We start from the raw sequence: 27,975 nt of genomic DNA on the forward strand, positions 1-27,975 counted from the left end.
AAGTATTATTCTTTGGGGAGTTGAAAAGTCTCCTTATCTTAATTCCTTTAAAGAAACCCATTGATGTCTCTTAACTTTTATGGTTTTCTATTTTAAACATAAATTCATAGCTCTAGGCAGTGTAAGGTGACAGGGCATGCTGAGAAATACTCATGGGACCCCTTGTGGAATTGTTCTGCCATCACATCAACAAATCCATTTGTAGCTCATTCTCTGAGGACTCACCCACACCTGACAGGTGTGCCAGACAGGCATATTTTTTTCCCCATAAACTGAAAGATGCTATAATTTTTGCATTTTGGAAAGCATGTGAAATGTAAGCATACAAAAGTCAAACTTTTGCTCTAAGAGATTAATATAGGAAGCATTTCTTGTCTCAAGGAACAAGTACACTGATTTTAATTATGAAATTTTCTTCATAGGGATATAATAGGAAATTGAAAGTGAAATTTATAAGCAATCCTAAATTGAGGATTTTACACTATATAAGCCATACTCTTCTCAATCATGTAAATACTATTACCTGTTTATTCAAATGCTTTTGGAGGTCATTATAATATACAGACATTGAACTGACTTAAAATATCATTATCTCAATGTCAGCCCTTTCAAGTGAACAAGCTGCTCTGTGTGAATGTGTTATCTGTTCAGTTCAGTTCAGTCGCTCAGTCGTGTCCGGCTCTTTGTGACCCCATGAACCGCAGCACGCCAGGCCTTCCGGTCCATCACCAACTCCCGGAGTTTACCCAAACTCATGTCCATTGAGTCGGTGATGCCATCTAACCATCTCATCATCTGTCGTCCCCTTCTCCTCCTGCCCTCGTGTTATCTGTAGGAGTAATTATATTAGCTGGAACTTTAAGACAGAGAAGTGTAACTTTTCCTTCACCATCAATATTTTAAGTGCTTTCTCTGAACAATGCTGTCTGCTATGAGATTGGGTGCTGTTTCCAAGGAAATTTCATTTTTTCTTAAGGAAAAGATTGACTTTTAAAAGAAAAAAAAAACATATTCCTTGAGTAATTACTATCTAATTTCTTTATAGAAATGTATCATTGAAGAATGAAAATGAAAGTAAAAGTGAAAGTGTTAGTTGCCCAGTTGTGTCTGACTCTTTATGACCCCATGAACGCCTGCCAGGTTCCTCTGTCCATGGAATTCTCCAGGCAAGAACACTGGAGTGGGTGGCCATTTCCTTCTACAGGGGATCTTCCTGACCCAGGGATCAAACTCAGTCTCATTCATTGCAGACAGGTTCTTTACCGCCTGAGCCACCAGGGAAGCCTCATTTAAGAACACTCAGTTAAGTTCAGTCGCTCAGTTGTGTCCGACTCTTTGAGACTCCATGGACTGCAGCATGCCAGGCTTCCCTGTCCATCACCAACTCCCAGAGCTTGCCCAAACTCATGTCCATCGAGTCAGTGATGCCATCCAACCATCTCATCCTCTGTCATCCCCATCTCCTCCTGCCTTCAATCTTTCCCAGCATCAGGGTCTTTTCCATTGAGTCAGTTCTTTGCATCAGGTGGCCAAAGTATTGGAGTTTCAGCTTCAGCATCAGTCCTTCCAATGAATATTCAAGACTTGTTTCCTTTAGGGTTGACTGATCTGCTTGCAGTCCAAGGGATCCTCAAGAGTCTTCTGCAACACCACAGTTCAACAGCATCAATTCTTCTACACTCAGCTTTCTTTATAGCCCAACTTTCTTTATAGTCTCTCACATCCATACATGACTACTGGAAAAACCATAGCTTTGACTAGAATAGAATAGAATAGTAGAAAATACACTATTTTATATATATATATATATATATATAAATACACTGCTATATATAAAATAGATAATCAATAAGGACCTACTATATAACACAGGGAGCTCTACTCAATACTCTGTGATAACCTATAATAGAAAAATAATCTGAAAAAAGGATGGATATATGAATATATAACTGAATTACTTTTCTCTACACCTGAAACTAACAAAACTTTGTAAATCAAATATATTCTAATATAAAATGAATAAATAAAAGAATATGTGTTTTGATGACAGATTAAGAAACTAACCCTTGTACATGCCCTGAAATGAAGAAAAACTGTGAAAAACCAATTTAAATTCTACATTGTTTGAGTCTCAACTCTGCTTGAGTCAAAGTTCTTCCTACCCCTTATGCCAAAGATTATATTCTTCAATCTAATATTCCTATTTCCTTAAAATATAAAGTAATTATTATTCTTAAATTCAGGTGCTGGTGGACAAAAGAAGATTTGAAGCTTCTCAGTGTTCCTCCCAGAAACCAGGAGGACAAGGAGAATTAGCCAGGAAATATTTTAATGTGTGGAGTTCCCTGTCTGTTCCACCCTCATGAAATCAGACCATACATGTAGAACGTGTATGCAGATAGCCATTTACAGATTGAGCACCGAACGGTGGAACGCCCGTCGATACCTCATCTGATTTGGTCAAAAGGCAGAAATAATTCTCTTATTATTTCTGTCACTGTCAGAGTTCGGTTGAATCTCTAGAGCAGAAAATATTCTGCCATTGTTCACCTGCTTGAGGTTCACATTTATCAGAAACAACCTGTTTGACATGATTATTCTCTCTGTGAAGAAGAGGGACCATATAATGCCCCCTATAGTGGAGCATATTTTGGAGGGATAACCAAATTAACTTCTAACTGGAGTTTTCCTGATAACATTTATAAGGGTCACTGTGAAGAAGTAGGAGGCTAGGACAAGCTTTGGTAAGTGATGGTGGTGGTGGAGGGTCCCTGTAATCGGGAGTAAAGAATTACATTGACGTGTCATACAAATAAAACTAGTGTTTGTGATGTAATTCCTTCAACCCATTCTACTTCCCATGTGTGTACTTCACACATATAAGTTTAGTTACATATTCTTTATATTAGACTGATTCATCTTGAAAGGAACTCTTCATTATGATCTTTTTATCTCCCATATCCCTTGCTCCTATAAAGTTTTCTCCATACTTTTGCCTGCAAACCTGGCCTGCCCTGCTGCAGTCCATAGGGTCACGAAAAGTCGGACACAACTTGGTGACTGAACAACAACAAAGTTGTTTTGGAATTGCACCCTAGATGGGTCATGTATCCTTAATAGATTTTAAACTACACAAAGATGTGGAGTCTGCCCAACTTCCTGCCTCCAACCCCAGAGTTGTTCTCAGAGGATTATTATACAGAACACACCCATCCTTTTGGTTCCAGGTTTTGAACCCATGTAGTAAAGCAACTAGATTAGATATGTACTTTCATTACAATCAAGCAAATGTTTGAAATAATGCTACCCATATTAAAGTAACATTGCAATGGCAGGTAAAGTAGGTTAATCATGAAGATTTGAGAGATTTCTCATTTCTTAACATGTCATTCTGTTTTTGACCAAAGAAATGATTGCTGTTGAGCTAATTAACAAGGTAGCTTTTAATATCTTAAAGGTAATGTATTTCTTTTTTCTGTTTCAGCTGCAATTATTTCCACACTTTCCCCCCCAGAAATGTGTGAAGTAAACAAAAAGCTCTTTAATTGAAGTCAGAGGTCATAGAAGTTTATAAGGTAGATAGACGGACAGTACATCACCATGTCATTTATATGTTCCTGGTGGCATTTCTTCTGGTGCCAGGATAGAAACAGACCCATCAGAAGGCATCCCCAGCAACACTGTCTTTTTGGTTATTTATTCTGAGAACTATTCAAAGCCACAAGCTTGGAGAAAGAAATGCTTCTCTTTTGTGGGGGAGTTGGTGGTAGTAAGGAGGCAGTTGAAGGTTTGATATTTATATTAATACATTCATGGATTCAACCTTGCAATAATAGCATCTTTTCACTTGAGGAAAAATTTAATGAAAGGAAGGGGAGCAGTTTTAATGATAAATTACTCTGTGGTTTCTTTAGGGATGTTTTGGACCCTTTTAAATTTATGTAGCTGCTTGCTATAGCAACTTTTGGGAAGGAAGCACTAACCTTGAAATGGTTCATAAAAATTCACGTTGTCTGGATGAAGGCCTCTGTTTTCTTTGCACGAATGTGTTTTTAGACAGCTGTCCAGTCTGTACACATCTCTTCAGTCACTATATGTTCATTTTCTTTTCTTTTCTTTTTTTTTAATTTTTTATTAGTTGGAGGCTAATTACTTCACAACATTTCAGTGGGTTTTGTCATACATTGATATGAATCAGCCATAGATTTACACGTATTCCCCATCCCGATCCCCCCTCCCACCTCCCTCTCCACCCGATTCCTCTGGGTCTTCCCAGTGCACCAGGCCCGAGCACTTGTCTCATGCATCCCACCTGGGCTGGGGATCTGTTTCACCATAGATAGTATATTCTCCAAAGAAGACATACAGATGGCTAACAAACACATGAAAAGATGCTCAACATCACTCATTATTAGAGAAATGCAAATCAAAACCACAATGAGGTACCATTACACGCCAGTCAGGATGGCTGCTATCCAAAAGTCTACAAGCAATAAATGCTGGAGAGGGTGTGGAGAAAAGGGAACCCTCTTACACTGTTGGTGGGAATGCAAGCTAGTACAGCCGCTATGGAGAACAGTGTGGAGATTTCTTAAAAAACTGGAAATAGAACTGCCATATGACCCAGCAATCCCACTTCTGGGCATACACACTGAGGAAACCAGATCTGAAAGAGACACATGCACCCCAATGTTCATTGCAGCACTGTTTATAATAGCCAGGACATGGAAGCAACCTAGATGCCCATCAGCAGATGAATGGATAAGGAAGCTGTGGTACATATACACCATGGAATATTACTCAGCCGTTAAAAAGAATTCATTTGAACCAGTCCTAATGAGATGGATGAAACTGGAGCCCCTTATACAGAGTGAAGTAAGCCAGAAAGATATATGTTCATTTTCTATACATCTCTCCATTGTAGTATCTTAGTTTCTATTCAGTTGAATGTCATTCACATACAATGAAGAAATATACCTTTAAGTTGAACATAAATATACTACAGACTTTTGTGCCCATGGTCAATACGAGTTATTTGAAGCAATTGATCAAGTCCACATCTCTGCCTAGTTCTAAGGCGTCTCCTCCTCATAGAATGTACTAAGGAAATGCAAATTAATTGATGTGAAGGTCACATAAATCTCATACACATCAATAATTTTTCATATTTTTAATAAACAAACAGAAAACGTCAGCAGGGGAGGAAACATGGGGACCATCCTCACATTTTGTCATCTTTTTCTTTTAATCTTGAGGAGTTTGTTTCCCTAAAGCCAGAAATAGGAAATGGCGAGGAGGTCATGAAAACTGTCCTGGGAGAAGCTGAGGTATCTAAACTGGTTCTGAACTTTATTTTAGCATTGGTAACCACCTCTGCATTCACCATCACCAGTTTTCACTCTTTTTTCCTCTAGGGAAAGTTGTAAATTCACAAAGATTGAAAAATTTCTCCTTTCTTTCCTCTTTCCTTCCTCCCTCCCTCCTTCCTTCCTTTCTTCTTTTTTCCTCTTCTTTATTTTTTTCCCCTTGGTCTTTGTTGTTGTTCTTTAGTTGCTAAGTCATATTCGACTCTTTGCAACCCCGTGGACTGTAGCCTGCTGGCTCCTCTGTCCATGGAGTTTTCCAGATGAGAATACTGGGGTCAGTTACCATTTCCTTCTCCATTTTTGGTATTACTTACCTTCTTACAGGGGCTTCCTAGGTGGCTTAGTGGGCAAAGAATCTGCCTGCAATGCAAGGGACATCGGAGACACCAGTTTGATTCCTGGTGTCCAGGAAAATCCCCTGAAGGAGGGCATGGCATGGAGTAGGTACTCCAGTATTCTTACCTGGAGAATCCCATGGACAGAGGAGCCTGGAGGGCCACAGTCCACAGGGTCACAAAGAGTTGGACATGATTGAATTGACTGCGCACGCACGAATGCACCTTCTTACAATCTTTTGACTTCCGCATGATTCCCTCGAGCTGTGCAGAATCTCACACCTCATACATGCCCTTCTTCCTGCCCTATTTGTACTTCCTTCCCCTGCTCTGTCTTGGTTTAATGTATTGCAGAACTTACATAGCGGAGACTTTTGTAAGCTAAGCACTCATCCATCTGGGCTAGTACCTGTCTCTATTCTCCCATCTTCTATTTAATTTACTAGGGAGTGAAATAACTAGAATTAGCAATGCAGCACTCCTAGAACTCACTTTTGGGATTAATGTATACCCCACCATGGAGCTGTTTATTCCGTGGAGAAATCATCTCAGTTGACGTGGTCTGAGAAATTAGAAATTGTCAAATAGGAGTTCTCCTATGATCAAGACTGTAAAACCTGCTAGAAAAATTAATAGGCTCATCCAAGATAACTTACTAAAATGTATTCTTAACTGCACTACTGTCTTTTTCTATCATGACTCATTGGGTGTAGACTACAGTTTTCTTCATTTGTCCCTTGTAGAGATTACAATCAGCATTTGGTTTAGAAGATAGTTTTACAAATGTTTGCCTTAAAAATTGCTCAGTGCTTAGGGAGCTTTCTGGATGGTGTTGCTAGCCTTTTTCTAGCTGAGTCATCTTTTTTTCTTACTAACTCATATCTGTAAATTTGTTTACAAAAGTAGAAACATTGCCCATCTGTAATAAACACCCCTGAGTGCAGTAACCATCACCAGAGAAGAGCACTTTTATAGATATTGTGCTGTTTTCAGGCTTGCTGACCTTTCGCCTCTTTATTGGTTGCTATAGTGATGATCTGAGCTCTGCTTAATAGAGCTTTACTAACATGAAAGCAATCAATAAGCTTTTTAACTATAATGTTTATATTGATAGTTCCTAGTAACACGTATCAAAATAAAATTTATCCATATAAATGTATCCAATAGTGGAATTTTACTTTTTAAAATCATGTATCAGTACTGCTGCTGCTAATTCACTTCAGTCGTGTCCGACTCTGTGCGATCCCATCCCTGGGATTCTCCAGGCAAGAACACTGGAGTGGGCTGCCATTTCCTTCTCCAATGCATAAAAGTGAAAAGAGAAAGTGAAGTTGCTCAGCCATGTCCGACTCTTCGAGACCCCATGGACTGCAGCCCACCAGGCTCCTCCGTCCATGGGATTGTCCAGGCAACAGTACTGGAGTGGGGTGCCATTGCCTTCTCCGTGTGTCAGTACATGTTTATGTAAATTGAAAATTATTAAGTGCATTCTGTGGCTTTCTTAGAATTCTTGGAATACTTTTGTGAGGATGTAAAAATATGGATGCAACTTGAAATGTAGATTCGAAAGACTATTTTGAAGTGGACAATAAAACTTTTTCATAACAGCAAACTTTTGAAGTTGCAGCTTCCATGGTTGATGGTTTCTTAATCAAAGTCAAGTCTGAGAACTCTTTTAGCACCTTGTCCTAAGAACACTGTAGGCCAAGCTGTCCTTCTATGCACCTGTACAACTTCTAATGATTTCAGAGGAACCCTGTGACACTCAGAACAGTCTGATCTGCCAAAATTCACCTGGCAAAGTAAATAGAAGAGCATGAAATATGTTTCCAAAGCTCACTTAACAGTTTTAAATTTTTTATTTGTTAATAGTAGATAGAATACTATTTATAGGATTATAGTGAAACTTCTGTGAACACATTTTTGAGGAATTTGATTATTTTTCCTTTAGAATTAAATAATATTTATTTTCAAATTATGTTCTCATATTCTGATTAACATGTTGTAAGTGAAATTCAAGTACATTTAATATAATAAGCTCTCTTGGATTGTCATTGCAGAGAAGGAAGTCTGAGAAATGACTTAGTTCTTCCTCTCATGAAGAACTAGCGTATGTGCTTTGGAAGGAATGGGATAATAAGTAAATAAATATATGATATTCCAGGTAGTGATAAGATTCAGGAAGTTAAGTAAAACAGGAAAAAGGTGTAGAGAATAAACAAGAAATGAGGAGATACTATTTTAGATGGAGTTGTCAGCCAAAACCATCATCTCCTGCCTCAATTATTGCATCAGGTTTCTAATTGAGCTGTTTGTATTTTCCAGGTAAGCATCTTTACAGCAAACATTTTTGCAGCAAATAGTTTTTGTCGTATAACTAATTGGCCTTAAGGCAATTTTGCTGTAGAAGATGAAATAACTGGTTGATACTTTGGTTTGATAGTTTGGTTTCATTTCTCCATTGATGGAGTGCCCCCATTTTTATATTACATGAATGTTAGCTGTCATAATGATCTATAGAATGATGAGTAGATGTTGGTGATCTTAAAATATTGGATGATAGCAATTACTGACATGTGAAATAAGAGAAGGTAAGGCCAAACTGTATATGATACTAGAAAATGATAACGTTGGTTTTCAAATCCTTCTGTAACTTGAAGGTGCAGAGTTGAACCCACATTTTCCATGCCACTTTGGAATGTCTGTCAGTGGACATGGACTAATAACATGTGACATATCTATCAACATGTGACAGTTTGCTGAGAACAAACAACAGCATAGAGGCTTTCACAAAGCAATATGAACTCAGTTACAAATATACACCTGAGTATTTGGAAACTGATACGTTTTTCTTCTTTTCTAAATTTCTTATTATTTTTTGGCTGTAGTGGGTCTTTGTTGCTGCATATGGGCTTTCTCTTAGTTGCCACGAGCAGGGGCAATTCTCTAGTTGTGGGGCATGGGCTTCCCATTGTGGTGGTTTCTCTTGTTGCAGAGTTCAGGCTCTAGGGTGCGCGGGCTTCAGTAGTTGCAGCACATGGGATCAGTAGTTGTGGTTTCCAGGCTCTAGAGGGCTGGCTCAGTAGTTGTGGCACAGGGGCTTAGTTGCTCCGCGAATGTGGGATCTTCCTGGATCAGGGACTGAACCGGTGTTCCTTGCATTGCAAGGCAGACTCAACCATTGGACTATCAGGGAAGCCCTGGTACCTCTCTTAAGGAAGGATTACATTTTATCAAAAAGGTGTTACACTAAACGAGGAGATGAATTAACAAGCCTCTGTGTGTGTGTGTGTGTGTGTATATATATATATATGATACTATGAACAAAAGACTTGGAAGACAAGTTCTTAGGTACAACTCACTAAATAAAATTAGTTATTTATGCAGTATCACCATGAATCTTTACACATTTAAAAATATATTCAAGTATTTCATATTCACTATAAAATATTTAAAATTTTGTTATTCATTTTCACATTTCATTGTTTCCTTTTTTTTTTAAAATGTTTATTTATTTATTTTTTGGCCATGCCAAACAGCATATGGGATCTTAGTTCTCCAGCCAGGGATTAAACCCGTGCTCCATACATTGGAGGAGAAGGCAGTGGCACCCCACTCCAGTGCTCTTGCCTGGACAATCCCATGGACAGAGGAGCCTGGTGGGCTGCAGTCCATGGGGTCGCTAAGAGTCGGACACGACTGAGCGTCTTCACTTTCACTTTTCACTTGCATGCATTGGAGAAGGAAATGGCAGCCCACTCCAGTGTTCTTGCCTGGAGAATCCCAGGGACGGGGGAGCCTGGTGGGCTGCCATCTCTGGGGTCGACTTAGCAGCAGCAGCAGTCATACATTGGAAGCACGGAGTTTTAACCACTGGATGACCAGGGAAGTCCCTCATTGTTTCCTTTTTTAATGTCACTCTTTTATTTTTGATTTTATCTTTTACAGCAAAATTGCCTTATGGCCAAATAGTTATTCAGCAAAAATATTTGCGGCAAAAATGCTTACACTGAAAATACCAGACACATTGTAATTGATTTCTTAGCTTTTACTTTCATGCCCCTGGCGTCTGTTCATATAGCAGCCACGCAGAATATAAGTTAGATACTATCTTTTGTCTGTTCAAAACCCTGCGACAGCTTCTACTTGGAATAAAATTCAGAGTCCTTTTAGCCTGCAAGAGCCCACATGATCCTTCTCTCTTTGGCCTCACTGACCCCATTTCCTTTCACCTTTCTCCTAGTTTACTGCGCTCCAGGCGAAGATTGTTCCTGAACATGCCCAGTAGGTCTCTGCCTCAGGGCCCCTTGTTACGTTTGATTTCCTTCTGCTGAGAACGGGCTTCCTGGAGCTACTTCCCTTATTGCTCCCTGATACCTCCCCGGAGTGGCCTTCCGTGACCAGTCTGTCTACAAGTATCATCCCACCATCAGTCTGTCTCTTTGCTCAACTTTATTTTCTTCAACTTATGATCTTTTGCTTTTGTATCACACTTCCGTCCGTGGGTATGTGAGACCATCAAGCACCACAGAGCAAGCATCTGGGCTCCCTCACTCGCTGCTCTATCTCGGCACCTGGAATAGTGGCAACGTGTTGTAAGAGCTCAGTGATTATCTGTGGCAAAAAGGAATGAACATGCCTTAAGAAGGGATGACTGAAAAGTGGGGAGAAAATAGTCATAAAATGTTAAATGGTCTGGAGGCTTTAAAAAGGATCCCAGGAGCTAGTGCTTTCCATGATCCTGCTTCTGTCTCCCACTGTCACTTGGCGGAACCTAACCTCAGTTGCATCCTAACCTCAACTCTCTTTCCCCGCCTTCGCTTTTTACCACAGAAAGTCTTTAGCAGCTAGCATGAGTGAATATTGTGTAGCTGCCCATTATAGATGTGAATTTTTGGTGACTGCATTTCCAGTTCTAAAATACTTAACATGGATTGACTTATGGTCATGTTCTTTCTTTTCTTAATTAAAGCATCACCAAATGCCCCAAAGCTTGGCCCCATGGAGCTGACCATTGTTATTACTGTGCCAGTTTTCCTCCTGTCCATGGCTTCAGTGCTGACTGTATGGGCATGCCAAGGTCGACAGTGCACCTACAGAAAGAAAAAGAGATCGAACGTGGAGGAGCCCCTCTCTGAATGCAATCTGGTAAATGCTGGGAAAACTCTAAAAGATCTGATTTACGATGTGACTGCCTCTGGATCTGGCTCTGGTATGTGCCTGTTGTTCATTTTTTCCGTAAGAAAAACTCTTATTTAAAAATAAATCCCATTTTTTTTCTGAAATTTTTTTTTATTGTGGTAAAAGTCACATAATATAAAACACACTATTTTAACTATATTTAAGTGTAGAGTTCAGTGACGCTAACGACATTCACATTGTTGTGCGACTCTCACTATCTTTCATCTTCTGAATTTTTCATCTTCCTGAGCTGAAGCTGTGTCTCCATTAAATGCTAACTCTCCATCCCCTCGCCCATTTCTCCCCCTACCCGCCAGCCTCTGCCATCTACCTATGTACTTTCTGGCTCTATGACTGAGTCTTCTAGGTACCTCGCTTTTTAACAAAAAAGGGGCCCAAATATTATTAATTGCATTGTTTAAAATATTTGATATGGTACATGGTAAATTCTGGCATAGAAACTTCTTTTAGGATTTGATGAAGAGTGAAAACTGTCCTGGCCTAAAGAATTAAATCTTCTCAATTGCTTTTTGTGCCTTTAGGTATTCAGATTCTCATTTTCACATGCCTTCAGAATTTATTTCTGAAGCCAGGAGTTTCTTTTCTCAGCTCTCTGCCACATTCTGGCTAGTAATAATAGTTGTTGCTGTCTTGGTCATGTTTCAGGGGCACAAAAGTGTAACAGGGCTTAAGCATTGAATTCTGGGGAAAAGATATTAGTTATGCAAAGTAGTGTTCTTTGCTTATGATTATGAAGGTCTTTGGAATCTGTAGTCAGCCCCTGGGGTATGTGTGTGTGTGTGTGTGTGTGTGTGTGTGTGACGTTAGTAGGGAGCTGACCTGAAATTCAAATCAAGACTATGTTCTTAAAGCTTAGAAACAGAAGACAAAAGGGAAGGGTACAGCCTTCCGGTGTTGGCTGCTGCAGCTGCTGTGGTTACATGATAACTCTTTCCCTCTTTAATGGAACTTCAGAACCCCTGATGAAGCAGTTCAAAACACCAGGCTGTGTTATGGCTTAGACGAGCCTTTCTCGTAGCACAAAGCATCTGAGGGCTTTTTGGGTTTCCGGGGACAGAGCAGCTTCTCCCCAGTAATTACAAACTCCCTAAGATGGCAGAGGACTCCCAGCTATCGTGTATATTTCAGCACACGGAGCTGCAGAAACATGAACTAGGGTGAGCCTCAGTGAATGAACCATTTCGGTCATTCCTGCTTTGGAAAGATCATTAAGGATGATTACCCCAAACAGATGTTGAAGACCTCCCTTGCCCATGGCCTTTAGGAGCATCCAGGCAGGCACAATTAACAAGGGCAGATGATAGAGGAGTGGGTGGCTTCTGCACGGGCAACCATATTTAGCACATAGCAGCTTTGGACTCAGAAGTATTTATCAGAAAAGAGACCTAATTACATCATCCAGAAAGCCCAAGTAGTTTCCTGCCTCTGGGGGCATGATCGCTTGCTGACTGACCAAAGCCTCAGTGTTTACACCACTGCACAAATCAGGAGGCATGTTTTCAAAGGAGGAATATTGAAAAGAATATCTCCAAACTGCGAAACTTGTAAAACTGAAGTCCAAATTACATTGTTGGATAGAAAGATGGCCCTTTTTTTTAAAAAAGTAAAATCTATTAGGATTTAATACTCTTTCTTCCTTGAGTATTATATTCTGGGGGCCACTGGGCCTTAATTTCTTGAGCCTTGGTGATGTTCTAGGCTCAGAAAGCTCTGATTTGTGCCAACTTCCTTGAAATCTTGCATAATTTCTGAAATGTTTAAGTGATTAAATAACCATCTATTTCATCCCCACCAAAACATTTCAGTTCATATGAAGATGTAAAGCAGAAATATATGTTTTGGAGGTACTCCTGTTTTTAAAAATAATTTGTTTATTTTCCTATATTTGGCTGTAGTGGGTCTTTGTTGCTGTGAGGGCTTTTCTCTAGTTGTGATGTGGGCTCCTCATTGCAGTAGCTTCTCTTCTGGCAGAGCGCAGCCTCTAGGGTGCACATGTAGTTGCAACATGTAGGTTCAGTAGTTGCAGCTTCTGGGCTCTAGAGCATAGGCTCAATAGTTGTGGCTCATATACTTAGTTTCTCTTCAGCAAGTGGGATCTTCCCACACAGGAATTGAACCTGTGTCTCTTGCATTGGCAGGCAGATCCTTTGCCAGTGAGCCAACAGGGAAACCCTGGAACTACTTCTTGAGTATGTTTAAGATCATCAAGGATTTCCCTTTCTAATAAAAGTAATGGAGACTTTATAACTGGAAGCTGAATATTTAGTTTAAGAAAATATTCATGAGCCAGGGCATAAAATCAGAAATTAAGTTTTTTGGTATTTTTGTTCATCTTGAAACCTAAATCTAGACTTAACTAATTGCTGGACCCTCTCTTTAGATTATTCTAAGTTCCTTCTTAAAAGAAAGCTGTAAATGTACCCAAACATGGATGATTTTTTTAATGATCAACCTAAAAGCATTCCAGGCATTTTTCTCCAAAGCAAGTGGCATATGTTTGGCGGTAACCACTGGATAACAGGAATGGATGGCTATATTGCCTTGGATCACCAGGAAGAATATGTCCATGTGTAGCAAGGCTTCTGTCACAAAAGCTCACCGATCGGAGGGGAATTGGGCATTTTCCTTCCCCTCTGCTTCTCTTCCCTGGCCGGTGACTTTAAACAAGAAGCAACTTTGTGAGGTGTTGAGAGATGAAAATTGTGAAGCATATCCCAACCTGGTCAGGGACAAATTTCAAAGCAATACAATGCCTACAAGAGAGGAGAACCGACTGATGTTTGACTGGACTGTCTCTGAGAGATGATGGTGTCTCAGGTGGCTTCAAAGGGGCTGGGTAGGTTGCTGGTTTCTGTTGTGATGTCACACTCCTGATAAATGATGATGTTTCTACCAGAGAGGCCTCAGTTTCTACGTGCTGCATGCTAAGTCTCTTCAGTTATGTCCGACTCTTTGGACCCCATGGACTGTAGCCCATCAGGCTTCTCTGTCCTTGGGATTCTCTAGGTGTGAATACTGGAGTGGGTTGCCATGCCCTCCTCCAGGGGATCTTCGATTTACAGGGAAAACCAAAGTCCCTGTGTCTGCAAAGGAAATCTCTAAGAGTGTAATAGTTACTCAGATTATTTTTGGTGGTTGCTTTCAAAGATCCTGAAGCAACTTTCATTGAATTTTACTCTCTCAACTTAATTGCTATGCTGATTACTTTAGATGATATCCTACTTTGTCCCTGGTTTGCAGTATTGATCATGTGCCTAATAAGTTTGCAATTTGAAAATATTGACTTATGTAGTTTTCTAGCCGGTTGTCATTGTTGTGTTTTCATAGGTAGTGATTGGTCATGGTTATGCTTTTTTGAATTTGTGCATGCAAAATGAGGGGAGGGAGGAGAGATATTGAAATTGTAATTTGGCTTAATAATTGTTCGTACAACTTTCATTATGTGTCAGGTAGTAAAACTGACTATAGCTTACAAAAATAGCCTGGAAAGTTTGCTGCTAAAAATGTTTCCAACAGGCAAGGACTGTAGTCGTATCCATTGAGATGGTGAGAGAGCAAGAATTTGGATTGAAAGCCAGTGTTTTAGTTGTAGGTCTGTCTTCCAGTTATTCCTGGGCAAGTTTTTTATTACCCTGCAGGCCCAATTTTCTCATCTCTAAAATGATAACATTGAACCAGGTGATCTCAAGAAATTTCTGGCTGTGGGGCTTTGTGACTAATTGTTGAGACCTATAATAGCAGACTTATAGTCTGTGCTTATTTAGTCATAGTGGGTGGTTCCCATGAAGAAGAGAACATTTGAACAAATTGTGGCTCATTTCAGGAGTAGAGGTGAAGCCTACAGGAGCTTACAGGATTGATGCTATCAGAGTTTCCCAGACATCAGAGTACAGTGATCACTAAACATCACTCTTCTGAATAAATTATACTGTGATCTCTTCAAGCTATTTTCTAATTACAAAAGTAATAAATATCTGTGGAATGTTGTGGAAATCAAGAAAATGTACAACATTAGAAAGAAGAATTTCACAATTTTTCACCCAATTCCCACTAAATAGAAATACCCATCATAGCATCTAGCATATATTCTTTTTAGTTTTTTTCCTAGACATATTTTGAATAGCTAGATACACTTATTTAGATGGATAAAATTTGCTGCTTTTCTTTAGCAAAAGTATTTTTTTCATTTAACAAAGTATTGTTTTTATTATAGCAAAAGTATTTTCCTATGTCATTAAGAAATATCTCTATAAACAACATCATTATTTTTGGCTCTAAGTAATCCTTCCTTGGACTTCACTGGTAGCTCAGCGGTAAAGAATCTGCCTGCTAATGCAGGAGATGCAGGTTTGATCTCTGAGTCAGGAAGATCCCCTGGAGAAGGAAATGGCAATCCACTCCAGTATTCTTGCCTGAGAAACAGTATTCTTGCCTGGACAGAGAAGCCTGGTGAGCTATAGTCCATGGGGTCACAAAAGACTTGGGTGTGACTTAGTGACTAAACAACAACCCCTCCTTAGACTTAATATTAAGGGCAAGCCATTATGGAGCATGTAATATGCCAAATACCATGCTGGGTGCTTAACATGCTGATGAATTCTCACAGTGTTCCTTTGAGAGAGGTAATATTATTGCAGTTTTGCAGGCACGGAAGCTGAAGCTTAGAGAAGTTCAATAACTTGTTCATGATTACCATTGGTTCAGCTAAAATTGAAACCCATCTTTCTTATCTGTGGTCTTAATCTCTGCACTGTATTTAAAATTTTTTCTATTATCAGACATTTTCCCCTACTTTTTCTCTAAGTAATAATATATTAAATATTTTGACAAATTCTTCTGCATTTTATGTTACATCTTTAGAATTCTAGAGGTATAAAGCTATTGGTTCAAAAGAATCTAAACATTTTAATACACTCAGAATATATTTTCTTTGACTTTCTTTTATTCCACAGAAAATATCCATTTGATATGTTCCATGACTGTACCTTGCTTTCAATGTAACATGATTGCTTCACTTCATTATTGAATCCGATTCTTCATTTTCCAATTTTAATTTGTTTTTTAAAAATAATTTATAAATAATTCTGCATTCTCAGTTGTACTAGGAACCATATATTTTATTTAAGAGGCTTATAATAGCATATAGTTCTTAACCTTTGTATATTTAGTAAACTGACTGCTTTTAATGTGCAAATCAAAGAAATTTCCAATAATTTTGGAAACTTAGATATCTGCCATGGCAGCCTATGTTCATGAAATTTTTATTTGTGAATATGAATAGAGAAATTCATAGAAAGAACCTATAGTGTTTTTTGAGCATGCTTTGACATTTAAGTTTGGTATCTTGGTGCTTATTTCTTCAAAATCAGTAAAATTATTAAAGTGCTTAAATGTTTGCCTTTTATGTGAAAATAATGGTCATCATGACAATTGTTTTCCGGCAATTACTTGTTTTTAATAATCAATTTCATGTTTTCTTTGGTTAGGTCTACCTCTGTTGGTTCAAAGAACAATTGCAAGGACGATTGTACTTCAGGAAATAGTAGGAAAAGGTAGATTTGGTGAGGTCTGGCATGGAAGATGGTGTGGAGAAGATGTGGCTGTGAAAATATTCTCCTCCAGAGATGAAAGATCGTGGTTTCGAGAGGCAGAAATTTATCAGACAGTTATGCTGAGACATGAAAACATCCTTGGTTTCATTGCTGCTGACAACAAAGGTATTTTCAACCTAATTGAGTTCAGCAAATAAAATTTTATGTTTATTATCAAAGGAGAATAAATAATCTCTTTGTTTTAATAAAATCTCCATGAAAGTCTGATCTCATTTTTGAGAAAAGAAGATGCTTTCCTCTTGTCCACAAGTAAATGTGCAATAAATGTACAAGAAAGCAGGGCAGATGAGTGATATATAGTCATGATGACACTATAGCCAGTTTGATATTTAAAATATTTGATGACTGGTATGGCACAGGAACTAACCAATCAGAACAGAAACTTCAACTGTAACAGAGTTCTGGGAGAACCCTGCCAGGCTAGGTTTTATCCCTTTAGTTGCTGAGTCATAAAAAGATCCGGAGGCATCTTGAGGGTTCCAGAGTTGCCTTTGGTGTCTAGGGCAAAGGATTATCATTGGAGGTTTTGAATAGCAGCTGTTAATTAAACAGGACAGAAATGTTTCAATATTTTGATAATTGATACAAAAATACCAGTGAACGATGGCTGACTATTCATCTTTGTTAGGACTATACTTTCCTCTGCACATCACAATTCAACTCCAGGACTCAAGTTTTCTATGAACATTATTAGAATGGTAGCAAGCAAGGTAATTTTAGTGAAATTAATGTACTTTGGGTATGGTTTATATCTTGAGGTTTAACATTAACAACCCCAAATAACACAACATTCTGAGATTTGTGGAACAAGACAGATCATCACTTTTTTGGTATATAATTCAGTAGTCACATGCCCAGTAATCAGGGACTGAATATAAAGCCTGTGTATTACCTATGCTGTCTTTCTTCTTTTTGCATAGCTTTTACTCATTTGGCTATGAAATAGTTGCCTTAAAGAGAAACAGAGAACAAAAGTGAGCAAAACTTGATCCAGTCAATTATTTTATTATTTGAATCAGTAATACTCATTAAGAACCTTGGAAAGGTATTGATTGTAACCTTTTTCTAAAAAACCAAATTATCTGTGGCTATTAGAAACCTACCATTACCTATGAAATTTAAAAATCTATGGTTACTTCTATTTAATATAAGCTTGGTCATGAAAGTATTTGTGATTAATTAGATAGCCAAAGAGAATCTTATTGTTGTTATACATTTTGCCCATAGTTACATTTGTTGATGCCTTGTCTTTTCTGATTTGCCAGGGAGAAAGTGAGTAAAACCAAGTAAAGCCAGGGAGAAACTGAGCTTAAAAAAGAAGATTCTTTCCAAATTCTTAACTATACTATTGAAAAGGAAGCATTTCTGATTAAGTTGTTAAGAACTTATACTTTTTCTGTATAACATTGAGCGAATCTATCTACTAATTAGCTTAATTTGCAATGTTATGAAAGTAGTAATGACTGTAGTTATGTGGTTTATCCTGATGGACCTAATTTAATCATTACATTTATTGGATTATAAAATAATGTGCACAGGAAAGATAACCCTTGATTGTTTCTTATTCAGTTTAACTGGTTTACCTTTGTTGATGGCCTCCTTGTCTGTGGCTTTGATCCCAAATGGTCTCTAACATCACTTTCATCTTCATGCATTTCTATGTCTTTTGCAACATTTACAATTTCACTTTTAGTCAACTGTCTGACTAAGACATTGATACGAGAGGGCAAAGATAACCGCTGCTGTTGAGCAGGGAGAGAGGTGTGAGTAAGGATTAGTTTTATTAATATATGTAGGCTGTTTCTTTATTAGCAGAATTTATCATGTTATGTTGATCTTTGAATTCTTCAGAAATTTTATCACTACCTGGATTTGGAAATGAAATATTTGGGTAAATAGGAGCTCTTGTATGTAAAGCACTAGGTGGAAAAATTCCTTACCAAATGTTCATTAATTATAGTTTCCTTTCACTGAGAATAAAACTGGTCAGGACTTCCCAGGGCTATTGTAGGCATTTTATTCTGAAAGCTAAAGCGAAGTCTAGGGACTCTAACATGTAGATAATTTTTAGGCTAATTTCTCTTCTGCTAAAAATCTTTTATAAACTGGATTAGCTTTTGGTTAAATAAGGCAAATTATTTGAAAAGGCCTAGTAATTGTGATTGGTACTAATATAAGCTTTGAAAGGAATTGTAAACTTCCTATTTTGAAAGCTGAATAAGATGAACATGGTTGGAATAGTAGAGCTTTTATGATAGTAATAATACTTTGTGTAAATTTGCTGTATTTCTGTTTCCTATTGGTACAATCTTTCTTAAAAGCTCAAGAATAATTTATAACACAATGCTGAGCCTAAATGCATCTCTCAGTAGTTTCTCCTATAATGTGGTTGCTATTACCAGCAGGTATTGATATAGAGGGAATAAGAAAGGAGTAGTTCAGTTGTTGGAATCACTGCCTTACAGTTTCCTATGGTGATGGTGGGTACATGTAATAGGTTCTGCTCTATCAATAGGAATTCACTGAAAATTTTCATTCTACTAACTCGGACTGTATTATCATTGGCGGAATTAACTTTGCTTTGTTAACGATACAGATGTACTTTAAATGCTGACATTTGTTAAAAGCTTTTGTCTTCTTTCTTAACATAAACTTACAGCAACAAAATAATTTTTCTGTTAGATAATGGAACTTGGACTCAGCTTTGGCTTGTCTCTGAATATCATGAACAGGGTTCCTTATATGACTATTTGAATAGAAACACAGTGACAGTGGCTGGAATGATCAGGCTGGCACTATCAATAGCTAGTGGTCTGGCCCACCTTCATATGGAGATTGTTGGTACACAAGGTATGTATTTTCTAATTTTTTTTCTCCTTGAATATGAGGATAGAAGCACTAAGTTGTATTTTAGTGTTCAGCTGGGTTTTAGTTTATTAGAAAAAGTTTTCAAATGTAAAGAAACACTAAAAGTACTTTATAAAGCTGAAGGTTTTGGCATGATATAGCCAACTCTTACCTACATACTCATCATTTTGTATACTAGCCATAATAATATTTTTATTCCTAGTGGCTCTATTGTCACTGTTTAGCATATGTATCTGAGAGATCTTGCTTTGGTAGCAAATGCTCCATTCTCAGAAGTTACAAATAATTGAACTGTTTTTAAAAAATTGGAAAGGGTAAGGTGATCTTAAAAATACTTCTATATCATGTACTTGAAAGCCAAATAATACACACTGTCTTGTCTATTTATTGAGTTAATAGAGAATTGGCTCTAGAAAGTTGGTCTTGTCACTGTAGTACTTCTCAGATTTGGATTCTTGATCCCTTTAAATGCTTAAAAATTATTGAGGACCCAAAAGTTTGTGGATGTGGGTTATATCTGTTAATATTTACTATATTAGAAACGAAAATAGATTTTAAAATATTTATTAATTTACTTAAAGTATAATAATTAATAATTAAATATGAAAATAAATAACAGTTTTAAAAACATAATTTTTATAGTATAAAACCCAATCTAGCTAAAATAATGGTTTTGTTTTACACATTTGCAAATCTCCTTAATGTCTGGATTTTCACACCTGTTCTTCATTTAGTCTGCCCCAGTATGTTGTTATTGGTTAAAGTGTGTAAAGAAAAGGTGACATCACACAGATATGTCATTGGAAAAGAGCTTCAAGGGCCCCCAGGGATCTTTGGACCAAATTTGAGGACTTCTGGTCTAGGATAATAAACGTTTGAAACTTGTTTTTTAGGAGAATATTTGCTATGTTCTTATGTGGATGTAACAATGCTAATACTTTCCCTACTTATTCAACAAATATTTATTAGTGGTTACTAAATGTCACCTAGTATTCTAAGCAAGGAGGGATGGTGATGAGTAAGACTTAACCACTGTCTTATGTAGCCTACAGTCTACTTGGGAATGACAAATAATGCCTACAAATAAATAAGATAACTCAGATAGCGGTAAAAGCTATGAAGAAGGCAAAATGGGGGTAGTCTGATGATGGTGAATTGGGATGTTGATTAGGGGTCAGGAAAGACCTTTCTTAGAAGGTAACATCTGAACCAAGTCTTTCAAAATGAATCCTCTTGGAGAGATTCAATCTTCAGTAATGGAAAAAGTGCATACATTTATCTTATGCTTCATAGGTAAACCTGCTATTGCTCATCGAGATATAAAATCAAAGAATATCTTAGTGAAAAAATGTGAAACTTGTGCCATAGCAGACTTGGGGTTGGCTGTGAAGCATGATTCAATACTGAACACTATTGACATACCTCAGAACCCTAAAGTAGGAACCAAAAGGTAAGATAACATACTTTGGTAGCATATGTTGTTTAGTTGCTAAGTCGTGTTTGATTCTTTGCTACCCCACGCACTGTAGCCCACTAGGCTCCTTTGTCCATGGCATTTTCCAGGCAAGAACACTGGAATAGGTTGCCATTTCTTACTCCAAAGACTTATGACTGCCCCATAAACATGAATGCCTGGGATATGTGTTTAGAGAGGACGGCAGCATATCCAACATCATTAGGCCTAAGAAAGCAAGAATTCTTCTCTGGTTCACTGAGAAATCAGTGGCACAATGGTTATAAAGCAAGGAGAGTTTGGCATTGAATCTTACAGAAAGTAGCTATTTGGGTGGGGAATCAGTACAGAGGAATGATGGAATTGATGGTGGTATATTACTTTTAGTTTGTCACATCTGAGAATACATTTTCTTACAGAGAGAAAAAAAAACAAAACCATCAGCAATGTATAGCTTTTTCAAAGCCTCTATATTTTATAAATGATCTGAAATTCAAGGCTAGTTGTGTATATTCCGACTCTAAACAATTGATATAGAATCAATATACAGATAAGTAAGGGACTCTTACAGTGAATGTATATATGTGCTATTATATCCTTTCAATACTTAAAAATATTATATAATATATGGTTATACTTATCCTATGGTTGTACTTATCCGGAAGTCTCCCAAGTTGATGTGTATTAAGATACTATGAGTTTGGACACAGTTCCCACTTTCAAGGAACAGAATCTCTGAAAGTTAAGAACAAACATAATATAAATAAAGCATACCACACATATGTCAAGACAGGCCCATTAGTAATGGAATTTCTGGTGTTTTCCTATTATAGCCAGACTGTAGCCATATGGCCAGCATACTTCCATTTCCTTTCATTTGAATTTAAGGATCTGTGCTATTTGGCATAATTCCAGGTTTATTGACCTTGAAATCAGAAACAACCAAAACACTTTCCTGGAGTTGTTAAGGCCCTTGAGAGTAGAGAATTTCTAAGCTGGTATAGTTAGTGTCCAAGCCATATTTGAGATTCCAGGCTGAGTCCTTCACTTGGTTTCGTGGGAGACTTTAGTGGGCCCCAGAAACACTTCAGGATGTTTTATTCCGACTGGGCAAGCCCTAAGCCCTAAACCCTAAGCCCTAAGCCCTAAGCCCTTCTCTTTTCCCTTTAAAAAGCAAGCTTTAACCTGTACTTCAGGGAAGACTTGGATACTGGATTCCTTCAGAGAATCTAAAACTTAAAAGACTGGGAAGAGTGTTGTGTCCTCACGTCACTATTCTGAGAAATCCTCGAAATCTCCCTAGGACAGCTTGGCTCAGTCAGGTCCCATGGATTGTAGAATTTGATTTAATTCTATTCAAGCAGCCTGAATTATCTTGGTGCCAATAAGCAATATGAATATATGTTTTGAAGCCAGTGTATTCAGTTGGCCAAAAAGTTCATTGGCCAAGCCAATATAATAAAGTTGTTTATTCAGAGCAAGTATTTGTGGAATAATTCTGAGCACTGTGTACCAGGCCCACAATGATGAATAAAATATACTCCTTGCCCTCAAAGAGCTTTCTTGGCTACAAACTGCTGGTGAAACTTGAGTTCCATCTTTTCTGTTGGGTGCTTTCCAAGTATTTGGCTCCTGACCCACATGCTTTAACACTAGGATGACCTCTGGTTCTATTTTTAAAGTTTTTAAACTTATCTTTTGATAACTGTATTATTTAACTCTATTCTATTATAGTGGCTCAGATCCCCCTGTAAATTTGATGTAAACTGCCTTAACTTATATATCAGGATGAATTAAGATTGTGTTTTACCATACTGCTATAAAATCATAGACGGAATCTGAAATATGCATGTTTTTGAAGGTATATGGCCCCTGAAATGCTTGATGATACAATAAATGTGAATATCTTCGAGTCCTTCAAACGAGCTGACATCTATTCTGTTGGTCTGGTTTACTGGGAAATAGCCCGGAGGTGTTCAGTTGGAGGTAAGATTTTGGAAATACTCTTTGTGTCTGCCTTTCCTTGGTGCTTGAATCCAATGCACTATATCAAATTATTTCTAAACATTTAAAAGGTTATCTTTTGTTGATATCTTTCCAGTGGTAAAAATGGAGCATCTTGAACAGAATGGAGATTTTAAGTTGTAATTACTGCTTAGTTCTCCTGATAATGCTGGTTTCCATAATAATATTTTGCAAAGCCCTTGAACTTTTTTTTGTTTAAGCTGTTTTCCTATTTTTTATCAAAAATGAAACCCAAAGAAGCTAAATGCCTTGCCAAGGCTACAGGATTTAAATTCAAGTGTTCTGGTTCTCAGGCTTTTCTTGTTCTTTTCTTTCCGGTGATGATGAATATGTGAGAATTAAAGTGGAGGGCAGAGGTGAGCAAAGACTAACTTCCTGATTCTGCTCCCAGCAGTTTAGAGATTAATGAGAGGAAGAATTTGGGAGGATGAAACCCTGTAAACACAGGCTGAGGAAATTGTTGCATCAGTGGAGAAAAGTTAAATCCTGATAGAAAATGATTTAGAGTTTTCAGTTTCAAGTGAGACAGAGTTAGGCCTAAGCTTTGGTTTAGCAACTTTCTGAATATCTGACTATAGGTGAGGTATGTGGTCTCACTTCACTTGTCTGTAAAATGAAGATAATAAAACTGACCTCTTGGGTTTTAAGGATTTAATGGACTAATTCAATTAACTCATGTAAAGCTTTTAGTACAGGGCCTACTCTGTAAACAATAACTGTCAAGATTAAACCATGGTCAGTTATTGCATTTTGTATTGATGTCATTTTGCCTTACATCAATCTTATTCAATAAAAAATGAAAAGCTTACAAGGTTAAAATTATATTTGAATGAGAAAACATGCTTTTCCCCTTTTATTCCTAGGTTAGATAGTAAAATATTCAGGAAGATGAAACTATTTATGGAAGCAATAGAGTGGTGCAGAAACAGAACATGGACACTGGAATCCCCAAACTTGGGACTGAGTTCCAGATCTGCCACTCAGTAGTGACATAACCTTGAACAAATTCACCACACTTTGTGACTCAGTTTCCTGATTCTGTAAACACAGGATAATCTGGTATTTTCTTTAGTCACTGGTTTTGAGGAATAATTAGTTAAAACATGTAAAGGGCTTAGAAAGATACTCAGTAAATAGCAAGATTCAAACATATTTGTTATTATTTTTTCAAATTTTGTACTGATATTTGCCTAGATTTTTTTTAGATTTTTATCTTTAAAATTTCTTCCATAGTTGATATACTAATTTAGTAACATGATTTGAATTTCACTTTCTAAATTATGGCACTTCTTAGATACTTAAATTTTTAAAAAATTGATAGTTAATTAGACTGATTTTGTAAGAAAATTCTTAAATTTAAGTATCATTTTGATAATTAAGATCATCTTCAAATACTTTTGGCCATTTCTCTGAAACATTTTCAGGTGTAACACTTCTAAAATCCAAATGTAAAAAACTCACCTTTGAAAGGTTACCTAACAATTTTCAAAAAGAAGAAAGCCATTTTGTTTTGAAAAGGATAAACATACTTTATTCATGGAGAAATATACATCATTCACAGATCAATGAGGCTCTGCTGTAAATTTTGCAATTATGTATTACTTTTGAATTGCACGATGGCATTTTGTGGAAATCCAAATTTATGTAATTTTATCGGTTCAATTCAGTCGCTCATTTGTGTCCGACTCTGCGACCCCATGAATCGGAGCACGCCAGGCCTCCCTGTCCATCACCAACTCCTGAAGTCTACCCAATCTCATGTCCATTGAGTTGGTGATGCCATCTAACCATCTCATCCTCTGTTGACTCCTTCTCCTGCCTTCAATCTTTCCCAACATCAGGGTCTTTTCAAATGAGTTAGCTCTTCACATTAGGTGGCCAAAATATTGGAGTTTCAGCTTCAACATCAGTCCTTCCAATGAACACCCAGAACTGATCTCCTTTAGGATGGACTGATTGGATCTCCTTGCAACCCAAGGGACTCTCAGGAGTCTTCTTCAGTGCCACAGTTCAAAAGCATGAATTCTGCTGCACTCAGCTGTCTTTATAGTCCAACTCTCACATCCATACATGACTACTGGAAAAACCACAGCTTTGACCAGATGGACTTTTGTTTATAAAGCAATGTCTCTGGTTTTTAAAATTCTGTCTAGGTTGAACATAGCTTCTCTTTCAAGGAGTAAGCATCTTTTGATTTCATGGCTGCAATCACCATCTGCAGTAATTTTGGAGCCCAGAAAAGTAAAGTCAGCCACTGTTTCCCCATCTATTTGCCATGAAGTGATGGGACTGGATGTCATGATCTTAGTTTTCTGAATGTTGAGCTTTAAGCCAACTTTGTCACGCTCCTCTTTCACTTTCATCAAGAGACTCTTTAGTTCTTCTTCACTTTCTGCCATAAGGGTGGTGTCATCTGCATATCTGAGGTTATTGATATTTCTCCCGGCAGTCTTGATTCCAGCTTGTGCTTCCTCCAGCCCAGTGTTTCTCATGATGTACTCTGCATATAAGTTAAATAAGCACAGTGACAATATACAGCCTTGACATATTCCTTTTCCTATTTGGAACCAGTCTGCTGTTCCATGTCCAGTTCTAACTGTTGCTTCCTGACCTGCATACTGGTTTCTCAAGAGGCAGGTCAAGTGGTCTGGTATTCCCATCTCTTTCAGAATTTTCCACAGTTTATTGTGATCCACACAGTCAAAGGCTTTGGCATAGTCAATAAAGCAGAAATAGATGGTTTTCTGGAACTCTCTTGCTGTTTCAATGATCCAGCGAATGTTGGCAATTTGTTCTCTGGTTCCTCTGCCTTTTCTAAAACCAGCTTGAACATCTGGAAGTTCATGGTTCACATATTGCTGAAGCCTGGCTTGGAGAATTTTGAGCATTACTTTACTAGTGTGTGAGATGAGTGCAATTGTGTGGTAGTTTAGCATTCTTTGGCATTGCCTTTCTTTGGGATTGGAATGAAAACTAACCTTTTCCAGTCCTGTGATGACTGCTGAGATTTCCAAATTTGCTGACATATTGAGTGCAGCACTTTCACAGCATCATCTTTTAGAATTTGAAATAGCTCAACTGGAATTCCATCACCTCCACTAGCTTTGTTTGTAGTAATACTTCCTAAGGCTCACTTGACTTCACATTCCAAGATGTCTGGCTCTAGGTGAGTGATCACACCATCGTGATTGCCTGGGTCGTGAAGATCTTTTTTGTACAGTTCTTCTGTGTATTCTTGCCTCCTCTTCTTAATATCTTCTGCTTCTGTTAGGTCCATACAGTTTCTGTCCTTTATTGAGCCCATCATTGTATGAAATGTTCCCTTGATATCTCTAATTTTCTTGAGGAGATCTCTAGTCCTTCCCATTGTATTGATTTCCTCTATTTCTTTGCATTGATCACTGAGGAAGGCTTTCTTATCTCTCCTTGCTATTCTTTGGAACTCTGCATTCAAATGGGTATATCTTGCCTTTTCTCCTTTGCTTTTCGCATCTTTTCTTTTCACAGCTATTTTTAAGGCCTCCTCAGACAGCCATTTTGCTTTTTTGCATTTCTTTTTCTTGGGGACGATCTTGATTCCTATCTCCTGTACAATATCACAAACCTCCGTCCATAGTTCATCAGGCACTCTGTCTTTGAGATCTCGTCCCTTAAATCTATTTCTCACTTCCACTGTATAGTCATAAGGGATTTGATTTAGGTCATACCTGAATGGTCTAGTGGTTTTCCCTGCTTTCTTCAATTTCAGTCTGAATTTGGCAATAAGAAGTTCACGATCTGAGCCACAGTCAGCTCCTGGTCTTGTTTTTGCTGACTGTATAGAGCTTCTCCATCTTTGGCTGCAAAGAGTATAATCAATCTGATTTCAGTGTTGACCATCTGGTGATGTCCATGTGTAGAGTCTTCTCTTGTGTTGTTGAAAGAGGGTGTTTGCTGTGACCAGTATTTTTATAATTATTAAAAGTTCTATAAATGTAATAATGTTTTTATATAAAATTAAATGTAATATATAATATAAAACAGTATATTTTATATAATAATTATATATTTTTGTTTTATATCATATAAATGATAATCAAAATTATATAAATTTTCATAATAATTTTATAAACATATAACTACTCAACTGAGAGCTTTCATCTTGTAGGTTTGGTATTACAGTGATACATAATTTGAATAAACCTGATTTTCCAGTTTTCCAGCATGCCACTTGTGCCTAGAAAACTTAATTGGTATTATTTTCAAATAAACATCTTTGTTTTTTATTCACACCAGGGAATTTATTATGTAAATTTTTTGTAGGAATTGTTGAGGAGTACCAGTTGCCTTATTATGACGTGGTGCCTTCAGATCCCTCAGTAGAAGAAATGAGGAAGGTTGTTTGTGACCAGAAGTTACGACCAAGTATTCCAAACCAGTGGCAAAGCTGTGAAGTAAGGCTATGTTCTTATTTATATCTTTCCCACTATAAGTTTGAGGCAAGTATCAGAGAGGATTTTCAGACACCATGTAGTTCCTTTCTCTTAATTTAGGCCTCCAATTCATTTCACATACGTGGGTATATGTGTTTGTATAAGCTTCAGAAGGATTTTATTCCCTTTAGCTGTTGGTATCATAATGCTAAATTATGTGACAGGAACTACCTTGACATCCCAGTGACTTTACATAAGACTTTATTTCTTGCTATGCCAAGTCCCTTACAGGTTAGACAACTTTCATCAGCATCTGTGCTATATTTGGCGACTCAGTAATCCAGGTGACTTTGACTTGGGATGCTGCTATTTCAACACATAGTTCCAGAGGCATAGGTCAGGGGAAGGGAGAAGCTAGACGGTCAGACACCAGCTCTCTAATGCTTTGCCCCAAGTGACACACAGCACTTCCACTCGTGGTTCATAGACCAGAACCAGTTACACAGTCCCATCTGAGGGGGACTGGGGATGTCAGAAACACAGGCATATTCAGAGGGTAGTCAATGTTTGTGCTACACGATTATTACAATTTTAGTCATCCTTATATTCAACAAGTTATTCTTAATCCCTAATGTATGGCTTTCTTTCATCAGAAAACTTCTCCGTGGCAGGGATCATTGTTGTTTATCTCCTTATTCTGAA

At 37.7% G+C, this 27,975-nt stretch overlaps 1 protein-coding gene across 4 annotated transcripts in view; it reads left to right on the forward strand.

The window, feature by feature from the left end:
- The window catches only part of ACVR1C (activin A receptor type 1C), an 86,660-nt gene that overhangs the window by 41,657 nt on the left and 17,028 nt on the right, over window positions 1-27,975 (forward strand). For 2 of the 4 annotated variants that reach the window (XM_043894638.1, XM_043894639.1), the window contains exons 3-8: window positions 10,674-10,913; window positions 16,390-16,620; window positions 19,198-19,365; window positions 20,677-20,833; window positions 22,698-22,822; window positions 27,164-27,294. In XM_043894638.1, the coding sequence (XP_043750573.1) occupies window positions 10,674-10,913; window positions 16,390-16,620; window positions 19,198-19,365; window positions 20,677-20,833; window positions 22,698-22,822; window positions 27,164-27,294 (1,052 nt within the window). The remainder of the gene's footprint in view (window positions 1-10,673; window positions 10,914-16,389; window positions 16,621-19,197; window positions 19,366-20,676; window positions 20,834-22,697; window positions 22,823-27,163; window positions 27,295-27,975) is intronic. The other 2 variants (XM_043894640.1, XM_043894641.1) reach the window with 2 other exon arrangements.

Source organism: Cervus elaphus, chromosome 33 (assembly GCF_910594005.1).
Source record: "Cervus elaphus chromosome 33, mCerEla1.1, whole genome shotgun sequence".
NCBI lineage: Eukaryota > Metazoa > Chordata > Mammalia > Artiodactyla > Cervidae > Cervus > Cervus elaphus.